A 23,676-nucleotide genomic window follows, 5' to 3' on the forward strand; every position below is an offset into this window, starting at 1 on the left:
GGTAGGCTTCATCTTTCATCATCTTCATCTTTCAAAAATGTTTTAAGTAAACCTTATTGAAAAAAATCTTACAAAATTGTTTCCAGACAGCTCAACTTTCAAAATACCAACAAACCCGTGAAATTTTATAATAAGGTGTATAAAAGAGGCAGTAACTCAAAATATAAGGTGGGCATTTATGGAAGTGATCAATATGCCCTTACATCAATTATCCCCTTCTGAGCAGTATACTCACTGGTAATAAACTAAGTAGGATTATTTATAACCTTAAATGTTTAGTTTTTAAGGACAAAATCTATAATTTACTACACATAGTTATTATAACAACTCCCATTGTTCTTTTTTTTTTCTTTTGGTTTTTTTTCGAGACAGGGTTTCTCTGCAGCTTTTTTTTTTTTTTTTTTTTTTTTTTTTTTTTTTTAAGAGCCTGGCCTGGAACTAGCTCTTGTAGGCCAGGCTGGCCTCGAACTCACAGAGATCCGCCTGCCTCTGCCTCCCGAGTGCTGGGATTAAAGGCGTGCGCCACCATCCCATTGTTCTTAAAATGAGATTAAATGTAACCCAATATTTCAGACCAGTGTATTTTATATAAACTTCAAATATGTACTAAGATCTGAAGGAGAATTAAAATAGTTGCACCAAACTTACATGTGATGAGTAAATACAGTAACAGTACTTTTAAGTGATTCAATAAAAAATGTATAATGAACATGTTTATAGAAGTGAGACTTTTTTGTTAAAAAGTAGTCAGTAAATGATGACACCAAGGAAGGTAAATTTTTTTGGCTTTTTATTGAGTTTAAATTCAAAGAAAAATCCAGTTTGAAACAATTATAAATACAATATTTTCAGTATATTTCTAAGTAATAAAATAGCATAGCATAAATTTTTCATTCCAGTGGTTTGTACATCTTGAATTAACTTTTTATTAATACCAATTAATATACTAAAAATTACTTGATAAACCTGATTGCTATGAATATATCTTAGAGCATAGCACTGTAGTTTTCTGGGTAAGTAGTACACTGCCTCCACTTCTGAGCCTGAGTTTATCTGTATTAAAATAGGTAAGGTGGGTTTCTTTCTTGTTTGGGCCAGTTTATACTTAATTTCACAGTGTGGGTACTACAGAGCCATAATTCCATATGTAATGAGACTGGATTTGTAGTCTTACAAGGTGGAAAATCTCCCATGGGTCTCCTAACTCTAGCAGGCCAGTCCACTTACACCCTGATAGAAATGTTTTCCTGAAAACCATGCCTACCTCACCTGCTACTAGGAGAAATGGAACTAAGACGATTCTTGCTGGCTAATCCTGTTCTCTTGGAGCAATAACAGGTTGGGGAGGATTTAGTGGGTGAGCTATATGACATACACCTTAGAAGGGTACCAATCATCTCTTTCAGTTAAGTCTCTTGTAGCACAAATAAAATCTGAGATATTCTTCAGTCTGTACCATAAACCATGAGGAATTTCTTAGTAATCTCTTATCTGGATTTTAAAGAATCCACAGGAAAATAAAATGTCTAATTATATAACCTGATTGTTTATTTGTTTTAAGATGACTCAAAGTCATCTATAATTCTCTGGCAACTAATAAGTTTTCTTATTAGCAAAATTAGAAAAAGGTATGGATCAGTTAGTGAAATCCCAAAATTAAATTCTGATTTAAAACACACAAAGCCATTTTTACAAAATTCAGGATTGAGATGTCTTTGAGTTGAAATGACTTTTGGTCATCCAGCCCAACTTCCATCCTAATTATGACACCTCTCACATATAATAGTAATCTTCTGTACTATGAAAATTTATAAAGTTACTTCCAAAAGCCCAACACAAATAACAAGAATTTATAGAAGTATCTATTTAAATTACATTATTTAAGTTTTCAAAACAAACCGAGTAGAACTCGTTCTCTCACCTCTACAGACTATTTATATTTATGGCTTGTGATCTATGACTACATTTAAATAATGAATGTAGCACCACTTCATTAAAATGAACACACAACTTTGATGAGGTCCCTAATTTTTTCTAAAGACATTCTGCAAACCACATATATAAATTATAATTTAATGACGCTATAAAAATTGCAATTAACTTGCTCCCTTGAACTTTGGTCTTTCATTTAAGGTTTGGTTATGGATATAACTATAGCTTTTGAACATCCAATAAAATCTTTCTTATAGTCTGTATACATAGTTGTTAATAATTTACAAGGATGGTAGACCCACTGAATCACCAATTAAAGACTATTTATATTTCCATCAAAGAAAAACTAACCTTCTGGTCAAAAGTATAAGCTATGCCCACACTTCAGTATGAAGATGTGGAATACAGGGAAGATGTAGGAAAATACTTAGCAAAGGCATTAGGAAAAGTTGGAGAGCAAAAGAACTTCTAGGAAAACCTCGTTCAGGCCATTTTGCAATGGAAATTATTGCTATTGAAAGTTATCATTAAAAATAAGATTCATATATAGAAGAGATATGTCAGTAATGCCACTTTATTAATAGAAAAAATGCTCCATATAGAAAGAATATGTTCTATACCTCATTCTTAAATCTGTATTTGACATGTGTAAAACTTAGACATCTGTTCAACCCGACCTTACAAAAGTCATACAATTATAAATCAACTAAAGTTCTGATTTCATTTATTTTAGCTTGCTTCATTTCATTAGCATCTGGTTTTTTAGTTCCAAAAGCACCAGCTGCAAGTTCTCTTTTTGTGTTTTGTATTTTCAACATATTTTCTTCGACAGAATCCTTTACAATGAACTTCATAAAGAAAAATTAATAAAGTTGGTTAAGAACTTTTCAGGTAACAAAATAAAAGGTTTTTATTCTCTTTAAAAGAACATTACTAAGAAAATTAGACTATTCCTAAACTGCACAAAGGATTAAAATGCTAACAACACTGCCTACTAAAGTCATAAGGAATAAACATACTACTTTAAAAGAATGTATTTCAGCAATACCCACATTTAAAAGTCAAATGATTATATATGCATACGTATGTGTATATGTGTGTGTGTGTGTGTGTGTGTGTGTGCACACATATATATCCTTCAGGTCAGTTTACAATGAACTTTTTGCTATTTCAAATATTATTTTTTTAATTCATATTTATTGAGCTCTACATATTTCTCTGCTCCCCTCCCTGATCAAATATCATTAAGTTCAGCTTTTTTTTTCTTATTGTAGCAACTAGGAAATTTTATAGTGAATTATAGGAATACTTTATTATTTCACATTAAAATATACATATATATATTCTCTCCATTTCTCAATATGCAATGAGGATATTTACAACATCTGTAGGAGCTAAGCATGGCTTCCCTTTCTCATTCAATGTCATTTTATTGTACAAATAAAATGGCTAAAATCACAGAAGTTATACCACTCCCCACATCACTATGTGAGAAAACTAACACAGACAAATTATATAGGTATTCCTGTAGCTAGAATATTCTCAGAATTAATTCAGCATTATATTAAGAGTCAAATGAAGTTTCCACAATGAAAGTCTTTATGTATATGAGAAAGTACGTGCCAATATGGCAAGATATAATTAAGAAACTTGATAAAATTCAACATTTCTGATAAAAATCTTAAAAGTAATAAAATCCTCACCTAGGCATAAAAGGCATGTCCAAATCTTAGTCAAGATCTCTACTAGGAACTTCCTAAAAAAGCGTTTGGTGTGAAGTAATAAAGTATTCCTAACAAACACTTTAATGTAAAATGTCCTAGTTACTGCAATAACAAAAGAAGATGTATTAAAGAACTTTACTGAAATACATTTTAAAAACTAGATGTGCATTTAATATGTGTATATTTAGAAACATTTCTTATTACTAATGATGACAGTTATCAAAGGAATTATAAATTTAATAAATCCTGTACAATATTCCTCAAGTGGGATATAATGGTATACTATTTTCAATAGTAATAGTGATAACTAATAGAATTTTCAAAATGAACATTAAAGAGAACTCTTTATCAGATATCTAACTTTGTAGACTCAGTCAGTAGAACATAAGTCAAAGTGTAAAACCCACATTTAAAAAGCCAGGCATGGAACAATATGCTAAAAATCTCAATGTTGGGTAGGTAGCAAGCAAGTTTCTAAGATTCACTGGCCAACCTGCCTACCCTATTTGGCACTGCATGGCCTATACTGAAGGCAACTTCAAAATAGCAACTCTAAATCCACAAGTACAATTTTGTGAATCTACCATGAAGAAATACTGGTATATGTGCACAAATATGTATGTACAGCATCTCTGAAGACAACACTGATGTTTTTACAAAACTTAAGACTGTTTATTCATGATAGAGCTGTCTGCAGGTGCTAATGACGATTCAGAATCACAGATATAGAGCAGAATGGCAGTTTTGAGTGGCTGGGTAATGGAGAGCAATGGGAAGTGTAAAGGAGTATAAAGTGAATATAGAAAGATTCTGTTAGGTGCAACAGAGAAGTTCTGTAGATGGATGGTGATGGTGACTGCTCATCATAGAGTATTCCTAATGCAAAAAACTGTGCGTTTAAAATAACAGCTGGAATGGTAAACTGTGTACATATTACCCCAGAAAGAAAGTGTTGTTCTAAATGGATACAAATAGTAAATCTTCAATGCATGTTTAAGGGGAAAGAATATATTATAAATGATAAAGTATTATCCAATATTTTTTCAAATTTTTTTATGTTGAGATATATACATGACTAAGAATGTATGTAGCTACAGAGAAAAAAAACTTTTGAACATGTTTGAAACTATGGAGTAGGAAAAAGCGTGAGTTTTACATTTTCTCCACAATCCTACTTCAGTCATGGTAATAATATATTCATATACCTGTGTTAATTTTAAAAAGCAAACATAATCCTAAAATAGGTAGCTTTAAAAACTCACTTTTGTAATGATAACCTCTTGCTTCTGGCCAAGCCGATGGCATCTGTCAAAGCACTGATCTTCTGCAGCAGGGTTCCAGGCCTAGGGAGGAGATGACGATATGATTGCTGCTCTGCTGAGTCAGCCTTCTGCACCAGTCATCTGTCTCAGTATGCTGTATTCTTATTTTTCTAATTGAATTCAAACACTGAGATTACAAATGTACCTGGAAGAAAGCTATTTCCCAATCACTATGAAAACAGGCAGTCTTCTCCCCATCTACTGCATTCCATTAAATTAAGCAGTAGTTTAGGATCTTATTGTGACAGAGGCGGCAGGCTGCTTGTCCATCCCAGCTGCCTGGATAGCTTAGCCCTGAAATAACCACACAGAAATTGTATTAATTAAATCACTGCTTGGCCCATTAGCTCTATCCTCTTACTGGCTAACTCTCACATCTTGATTTAACCCATTTCTATTAATCTGTATATCGCCATGTGTCAATGGCTTGCTGGGAATGATTCAGCATGTCTGACTCTGGCAGCTCCATGACAACTCTCTGACCTTGCCTTCTTCCTTGTAGCATTCTGTTTAATTTTCCCCACCTACCTAAATTCTGTACTATCAACTAGGCCAAGGCAGTTTATCAACCAATAAAAGTAACACAAAAACAGAAGGACCTCCTACACCATCTTATCTGAAATGTTTAAGGCCAACGTGTTTTAATATTTAATTTTTCAGATTTTGGAATGTTTGCATAGATCCATAAATCAAAAACCCAAAGTCCAAAACTTTCTTAAGTTTGAGTCAGTCCTCGAACAGATGCAAGTTTTAGAGCATCTCAAAAAGAGATGTTCAACTTGTGACAGGCATGGTGGCAGCAACATAATGATCTGCCAACTGATCAGAACACCTTGTGATTTTATACATGCTTTCAGATAGCTTAAATGGCCACAGAAAAGGTATCATTCTTGGGCCACCATATGAAAAAGTGTCTCCTCTTTTGCAGGTTTTCTTTTCCCACTGATGAAACACAAACACCAAAAAGTTTCAACGGTAGTCAAAAGTCCTAAAAGCTCTCAGACTTGTGGATGCAAACATATGTATGTGGAATCACCTGAACGTCAAAACTGAAATGTAAAAGTGCATGAGTTCTTTCTAAGACTGAAAAAAATGATGAAATAAAGCAGCAAGAACATCCAGCTACAGAGTTCTTCAGTATCAGCCAAATGGCTTCAAAATGATAGAGTAGTCATGTTGGTGAGCTGACATGCTAATATGTATGAGGAAAGACCAAGAGGTCCTAACCAGACACAAAGGACCACAGTCCTGTGTATTCTGAGAATGGGAAAAATAGTCTTCCTCAGGGAAGAGCACAGCCAACAGATTATCTAGTGCCAAATTGTAATCCCTGAAAACACACACCCAAATGACATTATACAGACTGAGAAGATTGTATTTATGCACTTAGGAATATACACATACATATATGTTCATAAAACAATTAATGAAGTAGGCCATGAATTGAAAAGAGAGCAAGATACATGAGAAGGTTTAGAGGGAGGAAAGGGAAAGAAGCAATGATAGTATATATAATATATTAAAATATATAAAATATCATAATTATCATATATAATTATATAATGATATCATATATATAATCATGTCATTATATATAATTATGTGATGTGTATAACATAATATATATATATAAAATATATATTATAATCTCAAAAAAAGACATTGCTGTCAAGATAACCAGTATATTGCTCCTCACAGTGGCACACACCCTTGATTCCAGCTCGTTAGAGACAGGAATCAAGAGGCAGGCAGCTCTCTGAGTTCAAGACCCATAGTTCATGCTCCACCCTGTCTCAAAATAAAGATTAAATTTGGGGACTGGAGAGATAGGTCAATGGTTAAAGTGCTTGCTGGTCTTTCAGATGATTGGAATGCAGTTTTCAACACCCCATTCAGACATTCCAAAACCACCAGTAAGTCCAGCTCCAGAGTATCTGAAGCTTTTCTGCCTGGATTCCTCAGGTACCTGCTATGCACGCTGAAGACAGACACACACAAATATAAATAATAAAAGTTACAAAAAAGTTAAATTTGAAGATTCTTAAAAATGAAAGCAAGAGCTAGGAGTGGCTCAGTGGTATGAGAACTTGCTGTGGAAACATGAGGACCTGGGTTGAAATCCCCAGCATCAACAGAGAAGCTGGGCATGACTCCATGTGCTTGTATCAATGTTGGGAGACAGAGATAACTGGATTCTAGCTCACTGATCAGCAAGCCTGGACAAAATGGCAACTTCCAGGTTCAATGACAGATCCCATCTTGAGAGAGTAACATGGAGAGCAATAAGAAAAAGACAGCCAACATCATTCTCTGGTCTACATACTTACACAGGCACATACCAAAACACATAACACATAAACCTGAAAACAGTACTTGGGGGTAAAAGAACACAGCAAGTACTAGTTGAAGATAGAAACATATGTAAATGAGGTCATGTTTAAGGTATCATTTTCTTCTAAATTCCCTGGGGACTAAGAAAAGAAATACTTTTTCTGTCAATTTGCTGATGACTTAAGTAATATATTTTCCAGTATAGGAGTTTGACTTCAGGATATATCAGCTATGATTTTCTAAAAACTTTATGAATTACTTGTATTTCACAGATATTTTTAAGTTATTATACCAGGAAATGAAATCAATTTTTCCTATTGCCTGTATTTTATTTTAGGAACAATGATAAGCTGGAAATACAAATGTAGTTTTAAAAAAGAGATCTAAATTATCTCACAATATAAATCATACAGCACTCATTCTCACATGTAATGATTAAGGAGGTAACTCATGATGTCCATTTAAATATTACTCCAACATTTAGAGAATGCTTTATGAACAGGTAAAAATTTTCAAGTTTTTGTTGTTGAATCTTATTTTTCTGGGGGTTAGCTTTTGCTTTTAAGTTAGAAATGACATTGAAAAGTGTGGCAAGTTCAGTGAAAATCAATCTACTACAAAACTGATAAAACATTGTGACATTTTTTAAAACCATAACTTCAGTGGCCAACTTAAGAAAAACAATTTTATACTCTGTTCTTTTTTTTGTTTGTTTTGTTTTGTTTTGTTTTTCGAGACAGGGTTTCTCTGCAGCTTTAGAGCCTGTCCTGGAGCTAGCTCTTGTAGACCAGGCTGGTCTCCAACTCACAGAGATCCGCCTGCCTCTGCCTCCCAAGTGCTGGGATTAAAGGCGTGCGCCACCACCGCCTGGCTATACTCTGTTCTAAAAATAAACATTTTTGTTTTGTTTTGTTTTTTGTTTTTCTAAAAAGGATTTCTCTCTGGCTTTGTAGCCTGTCCTGGAACTCTCTCTGTAGACCAGGCTGGTCTTGAACTCACAGAGATCCACCTGCCTCTGCCTCCCGAGTGCTGGGATTAAAGGATTATACTTGAATTAGAGAGTATAACATAGCATACAAGATTTCTAAAACAATAACCATAAATTTTAACTTTGGATTTGACCACAGCACTAAGGAAATATACACCACTGCTACCCATGATTTGCACCCATGGAAGTGGATACAACAAGACTCTGGGAAGGTTATCCTCAAAAAGGAAACAGTTAAAAAAAAAAAAAAAAGTCATGATGCATGCAGCAAACTAGGAAACCTTACCAGAATAACTAATATTCTTATCTTAGTAAAATGTCTACATGCTACCATTTTATAATGCTGTTTCAAGAAGCAAGCCAAAATCTTAAATGTACCAATGCATAGAAATTGTTCAGGATTGCCTGGCCCACATAGCATACTGAGCAAATTAGAAATTAAAACCAGTCTATGGTGCTTATATCTAAAGAGTCCATTCTGTACATTCTGAAAAAATACACTCCTACATGTATGCAACCTCAGATTATTTGTCTTTGTGAAAAAAGTACAGAGTAAATTGTGGCTCTCTTATCTCTACAGCCTGAATTATACAACCACTATCAGCTAGTAAAACTTTCCCAGAATATATTGATGGACAGCTGAGCCTGAATCAGCTAGAATACACGTATAAAATATACATTTTAAGTCTCCTCCAGGAACTCCTAGGTCTCAGAAGAGAGAGGTCTAAAACTGCATTTGACCTAATGTTTAGGCAAGTTAGAGGCAGCACCACAATAGGAGCCACTATGTCTGATTCACAGTCAGATTCCCACTGTCTCTGTCATACAACTAAGTGAGAACTTAGTAATTTGCTGCTTACTGAATCTTAAAAGCACTTTAACGGGCATGTTTTATGTATTCAGAAGAGTAGAAATCCACAGACTACTACTTAAGAACAACAAATCTGACTTACAGAGTACTGTATGATACTGGGTACATTGTTTAATTCTGTTTACTTTTCTGTGCACCAGTCTCCTCAAGTGCAAATAAGGATAATGTTACCTTTATCACAATAATTGTAACTACATCTACCAAAAACTACATCTACCAAACAGGTTTTATTTCTTTTTCTCTCTTTCTTTTTGTTTTTGTTTGGAGATGGAAATGGGGAGATAACATTTTGCAAAGTCTGTATAAGTACTTACTGGATCCATTAAGAACACCCGAGAAGCTGCACAAAGATTCAAGCCAACTCCACCGGCTTTTAAGGACAGTAGCATTATAGTGGGAGATCCTGCTTCTGTATTTTGAAAACACTGAATTGATTCAACTCTTTTCTTTTGAGTCATGGAACCATCTAAACGAGTAAATATGAATCCTGAGGCTCTAATGGGGAAAAAAGAACAGATAGGTAATACTATACTATAAAAAATATTAAGTAGTTAACACATTTTAGTTAAACCAAATTCTTCCCTAATTAAATTAATGTGGTAAAAGGCCAGACAAACCCAAGCCTTGCACAAGCTAAGTAAGCACCTTCCCAGGGACTACACATTCATTCCTTCATTCATTTCTCAATAAAGCAATACTATGCATGTAGTCATCTGTCAAATACTAAGTCAATTATTTCTTGATTAATTCGGGACTTAATAGATTATATTCAGGAGAAGTTCTGTGGTTACAATAAATATCATTTTAAAAAGATGAAATGACTAAACCTGGTAAAATATTAAAACCTTGATTTGGTATCAAACAATACACATGAGCAAAATCCTCCTATGTGAAGTAAAAAACACTGTTAAACTTACTTAAGTGGTGTTTCTATTAAAGACAGGAATGTGGTAAACTGAGAAACAACCAAACTTTTTATGTTGGGGTTCTTTGTCCGTAATTCAATCAAAGCATGCATTAGAGCATTGATCTGGAAAAAAAAATATTGTATCCATTAGATTCCATCTCAATTGGTAAGATAAGTCCAAATATTGTAGTTTTTAAAAATTTATTAGCAAACACTAATTTTAATCAGGTTCACATAATGCATCATTCACTGAATAAATTCCAACATTGAAAGGGTTTTTATATACTTTAACTAAAAGGCAAAAGTAAAAGAATAGAGACTGAAAAAATAGCATAATAATCCAAATCCCTTTCTTTTCTAACTTAAGTTTAACACTAAATATAAACACAAGTCAGTAGCAACAAAATAATATGCAATGACAAGCTTAAAGCTGTCATTAAAACTATTTTAATTATATGATATTCCCTCATTAAATATGAAATAACAGAATATTTGCACATGGGTACTTTACCTTTGAACTGGATGTCCATTCCATATTGGATTTTTTCTCACTGTCACATGCCGATTCTTCTGGAGGACATTCCAATAAATTATCTCCATGTATATTATTTCTGCATAAAGGGCATTTAGCATGTGGCTATAAACAAAAGAACAAAGAGTGAACCACACTTGTCATAAGGATAGAGATATAAATTTTCTAAATTTTCTTTATTATATAGAATGTTCTACATTCCTTATGGTTAATTTTATTCAGGCTTTTTGTCACATAGGAACTCCAAACGTACAAACATGTCTTCATGTTGTAAAGACACATATAAAGGACAAAGCCAAAGAGTGCAATCCTGACTCATGGCAGAAGCCAGAGAACTGATTATCATTTGCTGCTAAATAAAATGTGATGCATAATGTCTTAAACATAACTATAGTACAGTAAACATGCATGCAGTTCTTCAAAAGTAAAATTCCTTAATTCAGTGGTTCTCAATCTGTGGGTCGTGACCATGTTTGGCGTATCAGATATTTACAATTCACAACACTACCAAAATCACAGTTATAAAGTAGCAGTGAAATAATGTTATGGTTGGGGTCACCATAGCATGTGGAACTGTATTAAATAGTTGCAGCATTACAAAGGTTGAGAACCACTGCAAGAGTTTATAAAACTAGTTTACAAAGCTTATAATAGCTTGAGAAGTCCATAGTACTAAAATACTTCAAGTACACTCAAAGCAAGATCTAATAAAATGAGATTACATCTTAACTAGATACTCAATATCACTGTAAATAAAAAAGATACAAAAATTTACACATTTAAAATCTATTTAAACAACCACCTTTTAGGAGGAGAAGATAAATGACTAGGGGGAAAAGTAAGTACGGGTAGTAGTTTATACAGCTATGTTTACTTCTTAATCAAGCTTAAAAGTGTAATTTGTGCATTTTTCCACATGCATGGTACACATTAATTTGAAATATTTTTAAATTGCATTAGCTGAAAGATTGCTTAAGGTGTCATTCAGTTTCCATCATTGTCCTTAAAAGAATCTAGCCCTAGTTATCCTATTTTGTCCAACAGGGCAAAGAGCTGTATGTGTCAATCAGATCCCTAGGCCAGATTAGGGTGATCACCAGATTTTGAAATTAGTTTAAGAAAAAATATAACAAATAGTTTACTTTAAATATATTAGACTAAATTAAAATAAACATGTTACGCTTTACTTTTTAAAAAATATGGCTACTATAAAACTTAAATTCACTGTCTCATTTTGTTAATGTATTTAATTGAACACAAGGATCTGAAATTTACTGACTAAAAGGTAGTACCTCCAAAAAGTAATGCCTTTTAATTTATGATAAATACATCACCTATTACAACATAAATAATTAACTGTGAAAGGAGCAATATTAAATTCAAATTAGAACACACTATCATTCCCTGAACTAGGGAATTACACCAAAGAAAGTTGTATCACTCTATCAAATACTGACTCCATACTGAACAGAAAACTAACCTGCTCATTCTGAATGACCTGACAAATACAAGGTTTACAAAATACATGTGCACAATGTGTTATCACAGGAAATGTTAATGAATCCAGGCAAACTGCACATTCTTCATCTGAACCTGAGCTCAGAATTAACTTCATCTTCCTTATTAACATCTTTCTCAGTTCTTCAGGCGTATCATTTCCTAGAAGAAAAAAAGAGGCTCAAAAATTCATGTAGAACAAACTTTGTAATGTAACTAGAATAGTTCCTCTTATTTTCTTTTCTATTTTCTTTCTTTTTATTTATTTTTTAAGACAGGGTTTTTCTGTAGCTTTGGAGCCTATCCTGGAACTAGCTCTTATAGACTAGGCTAGCCTTGAACTCACAGAGATCTGTCTGCCTCTACCTCCTGAGTACTAGGATTAAAGGTGTGTGCCATCACTGCCTGGCCTAGTTTCTCTTATATAAAGAACTTTGCTTAATTGTCTTTAATCTTTACTCTAGCATTTGCAAAACATGTCATATATTTGGAATTCTAAAAAAAAAAAATTCAGAAGATGCAATCTCACATCACACAAGCATAAAATAGTATCTGATACACTAGCAACCTAAGAGAAAGAAAAAGTTGGAATAATCTGGAAATCCTGCAAAGACATCACACTTCCTTTCATTCATAAAAAAATTTTTGGAGTCAGAAAGATGACTCAGGAGGTAAAGACATCTGCCACCATGCTTGACAACATGAACTCAATCCCAGGACCCACATGGTATAGAAAGAACTGATTATTGCAAGTTGTCCTCTGACCTCCACATATGCATCCAGGCACCCAACATATTCATATACAAACATATAAAATAAAGACGTAATTTTTAAAAATTTTATTTAAAGCAAGGCATAGATAGCAAAGTAACAGACCAAATTCAAGTGATATAAAAATCTGTCCTTCTGAGTGAAATATTTAGCAAATATAATGTTATAAACCAATCACATTTCCTTACCAGAGGGACCATTCGAAGATATGCTATTTGTAAGAAGATGAGTATGACAACAAATCTGCCTCAGTCTAAGCAGAAGACCCAAGACATCTGCATAGTGTGCAAGGACAGTACCTTCAGTAAAATACCTAGAGATAAAATGTCAAACATTGTCAATATCTCTAAATGACAACAGAATCAAAAGCCACCCAATTTTTAATGAAACCAAGAAAAAAAAATCAGCTATGAAAATGTCAATAAGCATTGACTACATTCCTCAGCTGTTTCTTCAAAGTAAGATGTATATACACAACGGAAAGAAATTAGTGCCTCTCATGAGAAAACAGATAGGGTGTATGCATGGTGACTGAACTTTCTAGTCCAATTTACACACACACACACACACACAAACACGGCGGAAGGGAGGCTGTAGCCGAATCCTCAATTTTATAAGCAATTATAATGCTTTCTGATCGCTGTTGTATAAACAACAATAAAACCTAGAAGGATTCACAGTAATCCTTACTGAAAACAAAGACACAACATACTCAAACCTATGGGACACTATGAAAGCAGTGCTAAGAGGAAAGTTCATAGCACTAAGTACCCATTTAAAGAAAATGGAGAAAGCACACATTGGAAATTTAACAGCACACCTGAAAGCTCTAGAAAAAAAAAAGCAGACTCACCTAGGAGGAGTCGAAGACTGGAAATAATCAAACTGAGGGCTGAAAACAACAAAATAGAAACACAGAAAACAATCCAAAGAATCAATGAAACAAAAAGCTGGTTCTTGGAGAAAATCAACAAGATTGACTAACCCCTAGCCAAACTAATCAAATGGCAGAGAGAGAACACGCAAATTAATAAGATCAGAAATGAAAAGGGGGGCATAACCACAGACACAGAGAAAATTCAGAGAATCATTAGATCTTACTACAAAAGCCTGTATGCCACAAAATTGGAAAATGTAAAAGAAATGGACATTTTTTTTTAGATAAGTACCATATACCAAAGTTAAACCAGGACCAGGTGAACACTCTAAATAGTCCTGTTAGTCGTGAAGAATTAGAAACTGTTATCAAAAACCTCCCTAACGCCAGGCGGTGGTGGCGCACACCTTTAATCCCAGCACTCGGGAGGCAGAGACAGGAGGAAGTTCGAGGCCAGCCTGGTCTACAAGAGCTAGTTCCAGGACAGGCTCTAGAAACTACAGGGAAACCCTGTCTCAAAAAACAAGAAAACAAACAAACAAACAAAAAACTCCCTACGAAAAAGAGCCCAGGACCAGATGGTTTCAATGCAGAATTCTAACAGAACTTCCAAGAAGACCTAATACCTATACTCCTTAAGGTATTGCATAATATAGAAACAGAACAGTCATTGCCAAATTCCTTTTATGAAACTACAGTTACCCTGATACCTAAACCTATACTCCTTAAGGTATTGCATAATATAGAAACAGAACAGTCATTGCCAAATTCCTTTTATGAAACTACAGTTACCCTGATACCTAAACCACACAAAGACTCAACCAAGAAAGAGAATTACAGGCCAATCTCACTCATGAACATTGACACAAAAATTCTCAATAAAATACTGGCAAACCGAATCCAAGAACACATTAGAAAAATTATCCACTATGATCAAGTAGGCTTCATCCCAGAGATGCAGGGCTGGTTCAACATACGAAAATCTATCAATGTAATCCATCATATAAATAAACTGAAGGATAAAAACCATATGATCATCTCATTAGATGCTGAAAAAGCATTTGACAAAATTCAACACCCCTTTATCATAAAGGTCTTGGACCAATTAGGGATACAAGGGTCATTCCTAAATATAATAAAGGCTATTTACAGGAAGCCGACAGGTAACATCAAATTAAATAGAGAGAAACTCAAGGCCATCCCACTAAATTCAGGAACACGACAAGGCTGTCCACTCTCTCCTTATCTCTTCAATATAGTGCTTGAAGTTCTAGCAATAGCAATAAGACAACACAAGGGGATCAAGGGGATTCGAATTGGAAAGGAAGAAGTTAAACTATCGTTATTTGCAGATGATATGATAGTGTACATAAGCGACACCAAAAACTCCACCAAAGAAGTCCTACAGCTGATAAACTCCTTCAGTAACGTGGCAGGATACAAGATCAACTCCAAAAAATCAGTTGCCCTCCTATACACAAAGGATAAGGAAGCAGAGAAAGAAATCAGAGAAGTATCACCTTTCACAATAGCCACAAATAGCATAAAATATCTTGGAGTAACTCTAACCAAGGAAGTGAAGGACTTATTTCAGAAGAACTTTAAGTCTTTGAAGAAAGAAATTGAAGAGGATACCAGAAAATGGAAGGATCTCCCTTGCTCGTGGATTGGGAGGATCAACATAGTAAAAATGGCAATACTCCCAAAAGCAATCTATAGATTCAATGCAATCCCCTTAAAGATCCCATCAAAATTCTTAACAGATCTTGAGAGGACAATAATCAACATTATATGGAAGAACAAGAAACCCAGGATAGCCAAAACAATTTTATACAATAAAGGAGCTTCTGGAGGCATTACCATTCCTGACTTCAAACTCTATTACAGAGCTACAGTATTGAAAGCAGCTTGGTATTGGCATAAAAACAGAGATGTCGACCAATGGAATCGAATAGAAGACCCAGATGTTAACTCAAAAACCTATGAACACCTGATTTTTGAAAAAGGAGCCAAAAGTACATAATGGAAGAAAGAGGGCATCTTCAACAAATGGTGCTGGCATAACTGGATGTCAACCTGTAGAAGAATGAAAGTAGATCCATATCTATCACCATGAACAAAACTCAATTCCAAATGGATTAAAGACCTCAATATTAATCTGAACACATTGAGCTTGATAGAGGAGAAAGTGGAAAGTACTCTACAACAAATGGGCACAGGAGACCGTTTCTTGCGTATAACCCGAGCAGCACAGACATTAAAGGCAACATTGAATAAATGGGACCTCCTGAAGCTGAGCAGCTTCTGTAAAGCAAAGGACACTGTCACTAAGACAAAAAGGCAGCCTACTGACTGGGAAAAGATCTTCACCAACCCTGCAACTGACAAAGGTCTGATCTCCAAAATATATAAGGAACTCAAGAGAATAGACTTTAAAATGCTAATTAACCCAATTAAAAAATGGGGCGCTGAATGGAACAGAGAATTCTCAACAGAAGAAGTTCGAATGGCCAAAAGACACTTAACATCATGCTCAACCTCCTTAGCTATCAGGGAAATGCAAATCAAAACAACGTTGAGATACCATCTTACACCTGTCAGATTGGCTAAAATCAAAAACACTAAGGATAGCCTTTGCTGGAGAGGTTGTGGGGTAAGGGGTACTCTCATTCATTGCTGGTGGGAATGCACAGTTGTGCAACCACTCTGGAAAGCAGTGTGGCGGTTTCTCAGGAAATTCAGGATCAACCTACCCCAGGACCTAGTAATTCCACTCTTGGGAATATACCCAAGAGATGCCCAATCATACTACAAAAGCATCTGCTCAACTATGTTCATTGCAGAATTATTTGTAATAGCCAGATCCTGGAAACAACCTAGATGCCCTTCAGTGGAAGAATGGATGAAGAAACTGTGGAATATATACATGTATACATGTTAGAATACTACTCAGAGGTAAAAAACAATGACATCTTGAATTTTGCATGCAAATGGATGGAAATAGAAAACACTATTCTGAGTGAGGTAACCCAGACCCAAAAAGATGAACATGGGATGTATTCACTCATAATTGGTTTCTAGCCATAATTAAAGGACATCGAGCCTATAATTTGGGATCGTTGAGAAGATAATAAGGTGAACCCAAAGAAAAACATATAGTAATCCTCCTGTATATTGGAAGTAGACAAGATTGCTGGGCAAAAATTGGGAACTTTTGGTTGGGGTGGGACGGGGCCAAGGGGAGATGGGGAGAGAAAAGCGTGAAGGGGAGAATGGGGAGAGCTCGGGGGAATGGGATGCTTGGGATATAGGAAGGGTGGATATGGGAGCAGGGAAGCATATATCTTAAGTAAGGGAGCCATCTGAGCGTTGTCAAGAGACTTGACTCTATAGGGGTTCCCGGGTTTCTAGGGAGATGCCCCCAGCCAGTTCCCTGGGCAGCTCAGGAGAGGGAGCTGGAAAAGTCCTGATCCTATAGCCATACTGATGAATTTCTTGCATATCACCATAGAACCTCCACCTGGCGATGGATGGAGAAAATGACAGAGCCCCACATTGGAGCACTGGACTGAGCTCCCAAGGTCCTGATGAGGAGCAGAAGGAGAGAGAACATGAGAAAGAAAGTCAGGACCGTGAGGGGTGCATTCACCCATGGAGACGGTGGGACAGAACTAATGAGAGATCACCAACTCCAGTTAGAATGGGACTGATGGAACATGCGACCAAACCAGACTCTCTGAATGTGGCCGACAGTGGGGGCTGACTGAGAAGCAAAGGACAATGGCGCTGGGCTCTGATTCTTCTGCATGGACGGGCTCTGTGGGAGCCTTCTCAGCTTGGTCGATCACCTTCCTGGACCTGGGGGGAGTTGGAAGGACCTTGGTCTTAACATAGAGTAGGGAACCCTGATTGCTCCTTGGCTTGGAGAGGGAGGGAGGGGGGGTATGGGTGGAGGGGAGGGGAGGGAAGGGGAAGGAGGAGGGGAGGAGATAGAAATATTTAAATATAAAAAAATAAACCATGAAAAAAATAAATAAATAAAAAAATGAGGAAAAAAAATCATTCATTATGATCACGTAGGCTTCATCCCAAAGATGCAGGGCTGGTTCAACATACGAAAATCTCTCAATGTAATCCATTATAGAAATCAACTGAAAGAAAAAAAAAAGAAAGTCCACAAACACATGGAAATTAAACAGTGCTTAATTGAACCACCCTTTGGTTAAGAAAGAAATAGAAAGGAATTAAAGACTTCCTAGAATCCCATGAAAATGAAGGCAAATGTACCCAAACAGATGGAACACTATGAAAGCAGTGCAGGGGAAAGTTCATAGCACTAAGTGCCCACATAAAGAAATTGGGGAAATCTCACACTAACAATATAACAGCACACATGAAAGCTCTAGAACAAAAAGATGCAGACTCACTCAGGAGGAGTAAATAACAGGAACTAATCAAATTGTGGGGTGAAATCGATAAAATAGAAACAAAGAAAACATTACAAAGAAACTAAAAGGAGCTAGATCTTTAAGTATAATCAACAAGATACACAAACACTTAACCAAACTAATCAAAAGGCAGAGAGAGAACATCCAAATTAACAATATCAGAAATGAAAAGGGGGATATAACAACAGACACTGAGGAAATTCAGAGAATAATTAGGTCATACTTCAAAAACATGTACTAAACAAAATAGGAAAATCTAAAAGAAATGTATGATTTTCTGGATAGTTACCACATAACAAAATTAAATAGAGAACAGATGAGAAATTAAAATAGACCCATTACCCCTAAAGAAATAGAAGCATTCATCAAATGTCTCCCAACCAAAAAAAGTCCAGGACCCTATGCTTTCAGTGCAGAATTCTACTAGAACTTCAACAAAGAGCTAATGCATATATTCCTTAAATTGTTCCACACAATAGAAAGAGAAGGAACATTGCCAAACTCTTTTTATGAGGCTATAATTACCTTGAAACCCAAACCACACAAAGATTCAACTAAGAAAGAGAAATACAGACTATTTTCCTCATAACCGTTGGTGTAAAAATACTCAAAAAAATACTGGCATACTGATTCCAAGAACACATCAAAAAAAAAAAAATCATCTACCATGATCATGGTGGCTTCATTCCAGAAATGCAGGGATGGTTCAACATGTAAAAATCTATCAATGTAATCCACCATATAAACAAACTGAAAGAAAAAAAAAAAAGATCATTTTATTAGATGCCGAAAAAGCATTAGGCAAAATCCAATGCCCCTTCATGATAAAGGTCTTGGAGAGACCAGAGATACAGGGAATGTATCTAAACATTATAAAAGCAATATGCAACAAACTGACAGCCAACATCAAATTAAATGGATAGAAACTCAAGCAATTCTACTAAACTCAGGAACAAGGGAAGGCTCTTCACTCTCTCAATATCTTCTCAATATAGTACTCGAAGTTCTAGCTTAGCAATAAGACAACAAAAAAAGATAAAGGGGATACAAAATGGAAAGGAAGAAGTCAAACTTTCACTATTGGCAGATGATATGATAGTATACATAAGTGATCCTAAAAATTCCACGAGGGAACTTCTACTGCTGATAAACACTTTCAGTAATGTGTCAGGATACAAGATCCAAATAAATAGATAGATAGATAGATAGATAGATAGATAGATAGATAGATAGATAGATAGATGAATGAATAAATAAATAAATAAATTTAAATTGGAGCCCTCCTACATCCAATAAATAAGGCCAAGAACGAAATCAGAGAAACATTACCATTTACATTAGCAACAGATAACATAAAATATCTTGGGGTAACACCAACCAAAGATGTGAGAGAACTGTTTGATAAGAACTTTGTCTTTGAAAAAGGAAACTGAAGAAGATATCAGAAAATGGAAATATATATTTTCCATGTTCTTGTATAGGTAGGATCAACATAATAAAAATGGCAATTCCTACCAAAAGCTATCTATAGATTCAATGCAATCCCTATCAAAATTTCTAGCACAATTCCTCATAGACCTTGAAAGAGCAATATTCAACTTTATATAGAAAAAGCAAAAAAATCAAGGACAGCCAAAACATTTCTGTACAATAAAGTAACTTCTGGAGGCATGACCATTCCTGACATCAAGCTCTATTATAGTTACAGTAATGAAAACAGCTTGGTAATTGGCATAAAAACAATGGAATCAAATCAAAGATCATGATATTAAACCAATCACAAATGAACACCTGACTTTTGACAAAGAACCTAAAATTACACAATGGAAAAAAGAAAGCATCCTCAACAAATGGTGCTGGCATAACTGGCAACAGGTAGAAGAATGCAAATAGATCCATATCTATCCTTATGCACAAAACTCAAGTCCAAATGGATCAAAGACTGCAAGATAAATCCAGTCACACTGAACCTCATAGAAAAGAAAATGAGAAGTAGACTTGAACACACGGGCACAGGAGACCACTTCCTACATATAATACAATACCAGTAGCACAGACACTGAAAGCAACAAAAAATAAATTGCACCTTCTGAAACTGAGAAACCTCTGTAAAGCAAAGGACACAGTCAATAAGATGAAATGGCAGCCTACTGAATGGGAAAAGATCTTTACAGACAGAAGACTGATCTCCAAAATATATAAAGAATTCAAGAAATTAGACAGCAAAATTTCAAATAATCCAAATAAATAAAAGGGTATAGCTCTAAACAGAGAATTTGCAACAGAGGAATCTCAAATGGCTGAAAGACATTTGAGGAACTACTCAACATACTCAGCTATCAGGGAAATGCAAATCAAAACAATTCTGAGATACCATCTTACACCAGTCAGAATGACTAAGTTCAAAAACACCGATGATATCTTATAATGGAGAGGATGCATCACTGGTAGGAGTGCAAAACTGTACAGCCACTTTGGAAATCAATATGGTGATTTCTCAGAAAATTGGGTATCAACCTACCTCAAGACCCAGCAATACCACACTTGGGCATATAACCAAAGGATGCTCAATCATACTACAAGGACATTTGTTCAACTATGTTCACAGCAGCACTATTTGTAATAGCCAGAACCTGAAAATAACCTAGATGCCTTCAATTGAAGAATGGAAAAGAAAATGTGACAGTTACACAATGAAATACTACTCAATGGTTAAAAAACATGACGTCTTAAAATCTGCAGGCAAATGGATGGAACTAGGAAAAAAAAAAAAAAAACATCCTGAGTGAGGTAATCCAGACCCAGAAAGATAAACATGGCATGTATTCACTCATACGTGGATATTAGATAGATGTAAAGCAAAGGATAACCAGCCTATAGTCACAACCCCAGAGAAACTAGGTAACAAGGAGAACCCTAAGAGAAACATACATAGATCCCCCTGGGAAGGGGAAACAGGTAATCTCCTGAGAAAATTGGGAGTGTGGGGGTTGGGGGGAAAGGGAGGGTGGAAGGGCAGCAGGAGAAGAAAAGGGTAGGTGGGGGGAGAACATGAGGGAAAGGGATGGTCGAGATGCGGAAAGAACAGAGAGAGAGAGGAAGGACAGAGATATCTTGAGTGAGCCATTATGGGGTTAACAAAAAAACTTGCCACTAGAGAAATTCCTAGGAACCTACAAGGATGACCCCAGCTAAGACCCTAAGCAATAGTGGAGAGGGTGCCTGAACTGGCCTTCCCCTATAATCAAATTGATAACTATCTTAATTGTCATCATAGAACCTTCATCCAGCAACCGACAGAAGTAGATGCAGACATCTGGGGCTTTGCTCCCAAAGTCTAGTCGAAGAGAGGGAGGAGCAATAATTTGAGCAAAGGGGTCAAGAGTATGATGGGACTACCCAATGAAACCATTTACGTGAGCTAATGGGAGCTCACTGACTCTGAACTCACAGAGGAGGAAACAACATAGGACCAAACTGGGCCCTCTGAATGTGGGTGACAGTGGCACGGCTGGGTCAGTCTGTGAGGCCACTGGCAAGGGTACCAGGATTTATGCCTAGTGCATGAACTAGCTTTTTGTAGCCCATTCTTTTTGGAGGGCTACCTTGCTCAGCCTAAATATAGTGGGCAGGGCCTTGGTCCTGTCTCAAAGTGATGTGCCAGACTTTGTTCACTCCCCATGGGAAGCTTTACCCTATCTGAGTGGATGGGCGAAGTGTGGGGAGAAGGTAGAGGGGAGGGAGTAGAAACTGGGATTGGTATGTAAAGTGAGAAAAGACTGTTTTTTAAAACACACACACACACAATTAAAAAAACTAGAAATAGCAAGGAAGATTATCTTGGAGCTTTGGAGGGAGTAAAAGGAAGGTGAAATGATCAAATTACATTATATTAAAACAAATAAAAAAGTAGTTTTATTAAAGCTACATCTTGAAAAAAAATAAGTCAGTCCAACTTCAAAAGTCTTAGCAGTTGTAACACTTTGAAAAGTTGTAACACTTTGTAAGTATACAGTCTCTTCTCAATCCCAAGCAATAATTTAACCATGAGCCTCTATAATATGAAAAAAAACAAAAGAGTTACATACTTCAAAGATATAATGGCACAGACTAAAGAGTTCCATTACCAAGGGAGGAATGTAGCATAGAAAGGAAAAACTAGACCAAAGACCAAAAGCCAGCAGGGCAAACACTAAATCCCACATCTCCCTGCCAAGTACCTAGGGTTCATCTGGGCTTATAGGGGTATGTGTATGGGAGATTGTATTGATTAGTTAAACTATGTGGAAGATAAGCTCAGTGTGGGTAAACACTAATCCACAGGCTGGGATCCTGAACTGGATTTAAGAAAGAAAAGAAAATGGAGTGCAAACATGGGTTATGCATGCAGACACAGCAATGTGACAAGTTGCCCAGAGTTGTTGCCACTATGACTTCCCCTGTAGTGGTAGACAGTAACTTCGAACTGTGAGTCAAAGTAATCCTTTCCCTTAAGTTCCTTTTGTTACTAGATTTTACTGCTGCAAAAGAAAAGAATAGCATACCAAGTGACCAATATAGTGCTTACTCCTTTCTGAAATTTCATGAGCTGAGCCTCCACTGTTCACTTTTCTCTCAGCATTCTTATTCAAATTCCCACCAGAATGGCTCACTCATTACACCCTGCTAGCTCTTTTAGCCCAAAGTTTCAAATTCTTTAACATTCCTTTCACAAATTCAAAGGTTTACAAACCACTTGGCCAGGTTTAGCAAAGCAACAATCTGACTTATAGGCACCAATTTTCATTATTAATTTCTCTTCCTAATGCTGATCTATGAGAAGAAACTAAAAAATGTAACCAGTACACTGTGAGGCGAGGGTATCTACAGAGTAAGAGGGTAAGAAGTTGAAGTAAACAATTTGAATTTGCAACCATCTTTGAAAAAGTAAGGTTTTCTTAGAGTAGGTTGGTATTCTGTGTAGTATTACAAACATGGGTGATATGTCAGTGTGACTTAAACAAAGTGTAGAAATCTAAGAATAGGAAATGATGACAAAAAGAATTAGGAATCAGAAGGTGAATAATTCTAGTTCAAGCAACATCATTATCTGCTGCCAATTGCCCACAGAGATCAGAATTAGACAAAGACAAAAGAGGACTGTAAACTGGGGACTCTTCATAACAGAGGCACTTTAATGAGGTAGGCAGAAAGCAGATTTATTAAGAAAGCTAAAGAAAAAAAATTAAGGAGATTTCCAAGTTCCAAATCTTAGCAGTGCTAAGTGAAATTTCTTCTCAATCTATTTCAAGCAAAAGTAGCTAACATACAAAAATACAAATAGATTAAAATGAGTTTATATTTTTGATAAAATAAAGCAGGCAATTTAAATATTAAATTTTATAGGGGGTGAGGGAGGCAGAGAGAAGGAATCAGGAATTACTAAAGTTGTTTTTATAGGCCAGTAAGGGAAGACTACACTGAAAAGTTGATAGAG

The 23,676-nt window shown here is 35.7% G+C and overlaps 1 protein-coding gene across 3 annotated transcripts in view; it reads right to left on the bottom strand.

Annotated features, from left to right (window-relative positions):
• Window positions 1-773: 773 nt before the first annotated feature.
• Window positions 774-23,676, bottom strand: part of Hltf (helicase like transcription factor) — a 67,309-nt gene continuing 44,406 nt past the window's right edge. For 2 of the 3 annotated variants that reach the window (XM_038347396.2, XM_038347394.2), the window contains 7 exons: window positions 13,064-13,188; window positions 12,088-12,266; window positions 10,587-10,712; window positions 10,086-10,198; window positions 9,483-9,663; window positions 4,919-4,999; window positions 774-2,780 (listed from right to left, as the gene is read on the bottom strand). In XM_038347396.2, the coding sequence (XP_038203324.1) occupies window positions 2,628-2,780; window positions 4,919-4,999; window positions 9,483-9,663; window positions 10,086-10,198; window positions 10,587-10,712; window positions 12,088-12,266; window positions 13,064-13,188 (958 nt within the window). In that variant the 3' untranslated portion in view covers window positions 774-2,627. Of the gene's footprint in view, window positions 2,781-4,918; window positions 5,000-5,123; window positions 5,273-9,482; window positions 9,664-10,085; window positions 10,199-10,586; window positions 10,713-12,087; window positions 12,267-13,063; window positions 13,189-23,676 lie in introns of all 3 variants that reach the window. The other variant, XR_005287390.1, reaches the window with a different exon arrangement.

This window comes from Arvicola amphibius, chromosome 11, assembly GCF_903992535.2.
Source record: "Arvicola amphibius chromosome 11, mArvAmp1.2, whole genome shotgun sequence".
Lineage (NCBI taxonomy): Eukaryota > Metazoa > Chordata > Mammalia > Rodentia > Cricetidae > Arvicola > Arvicola amphibius.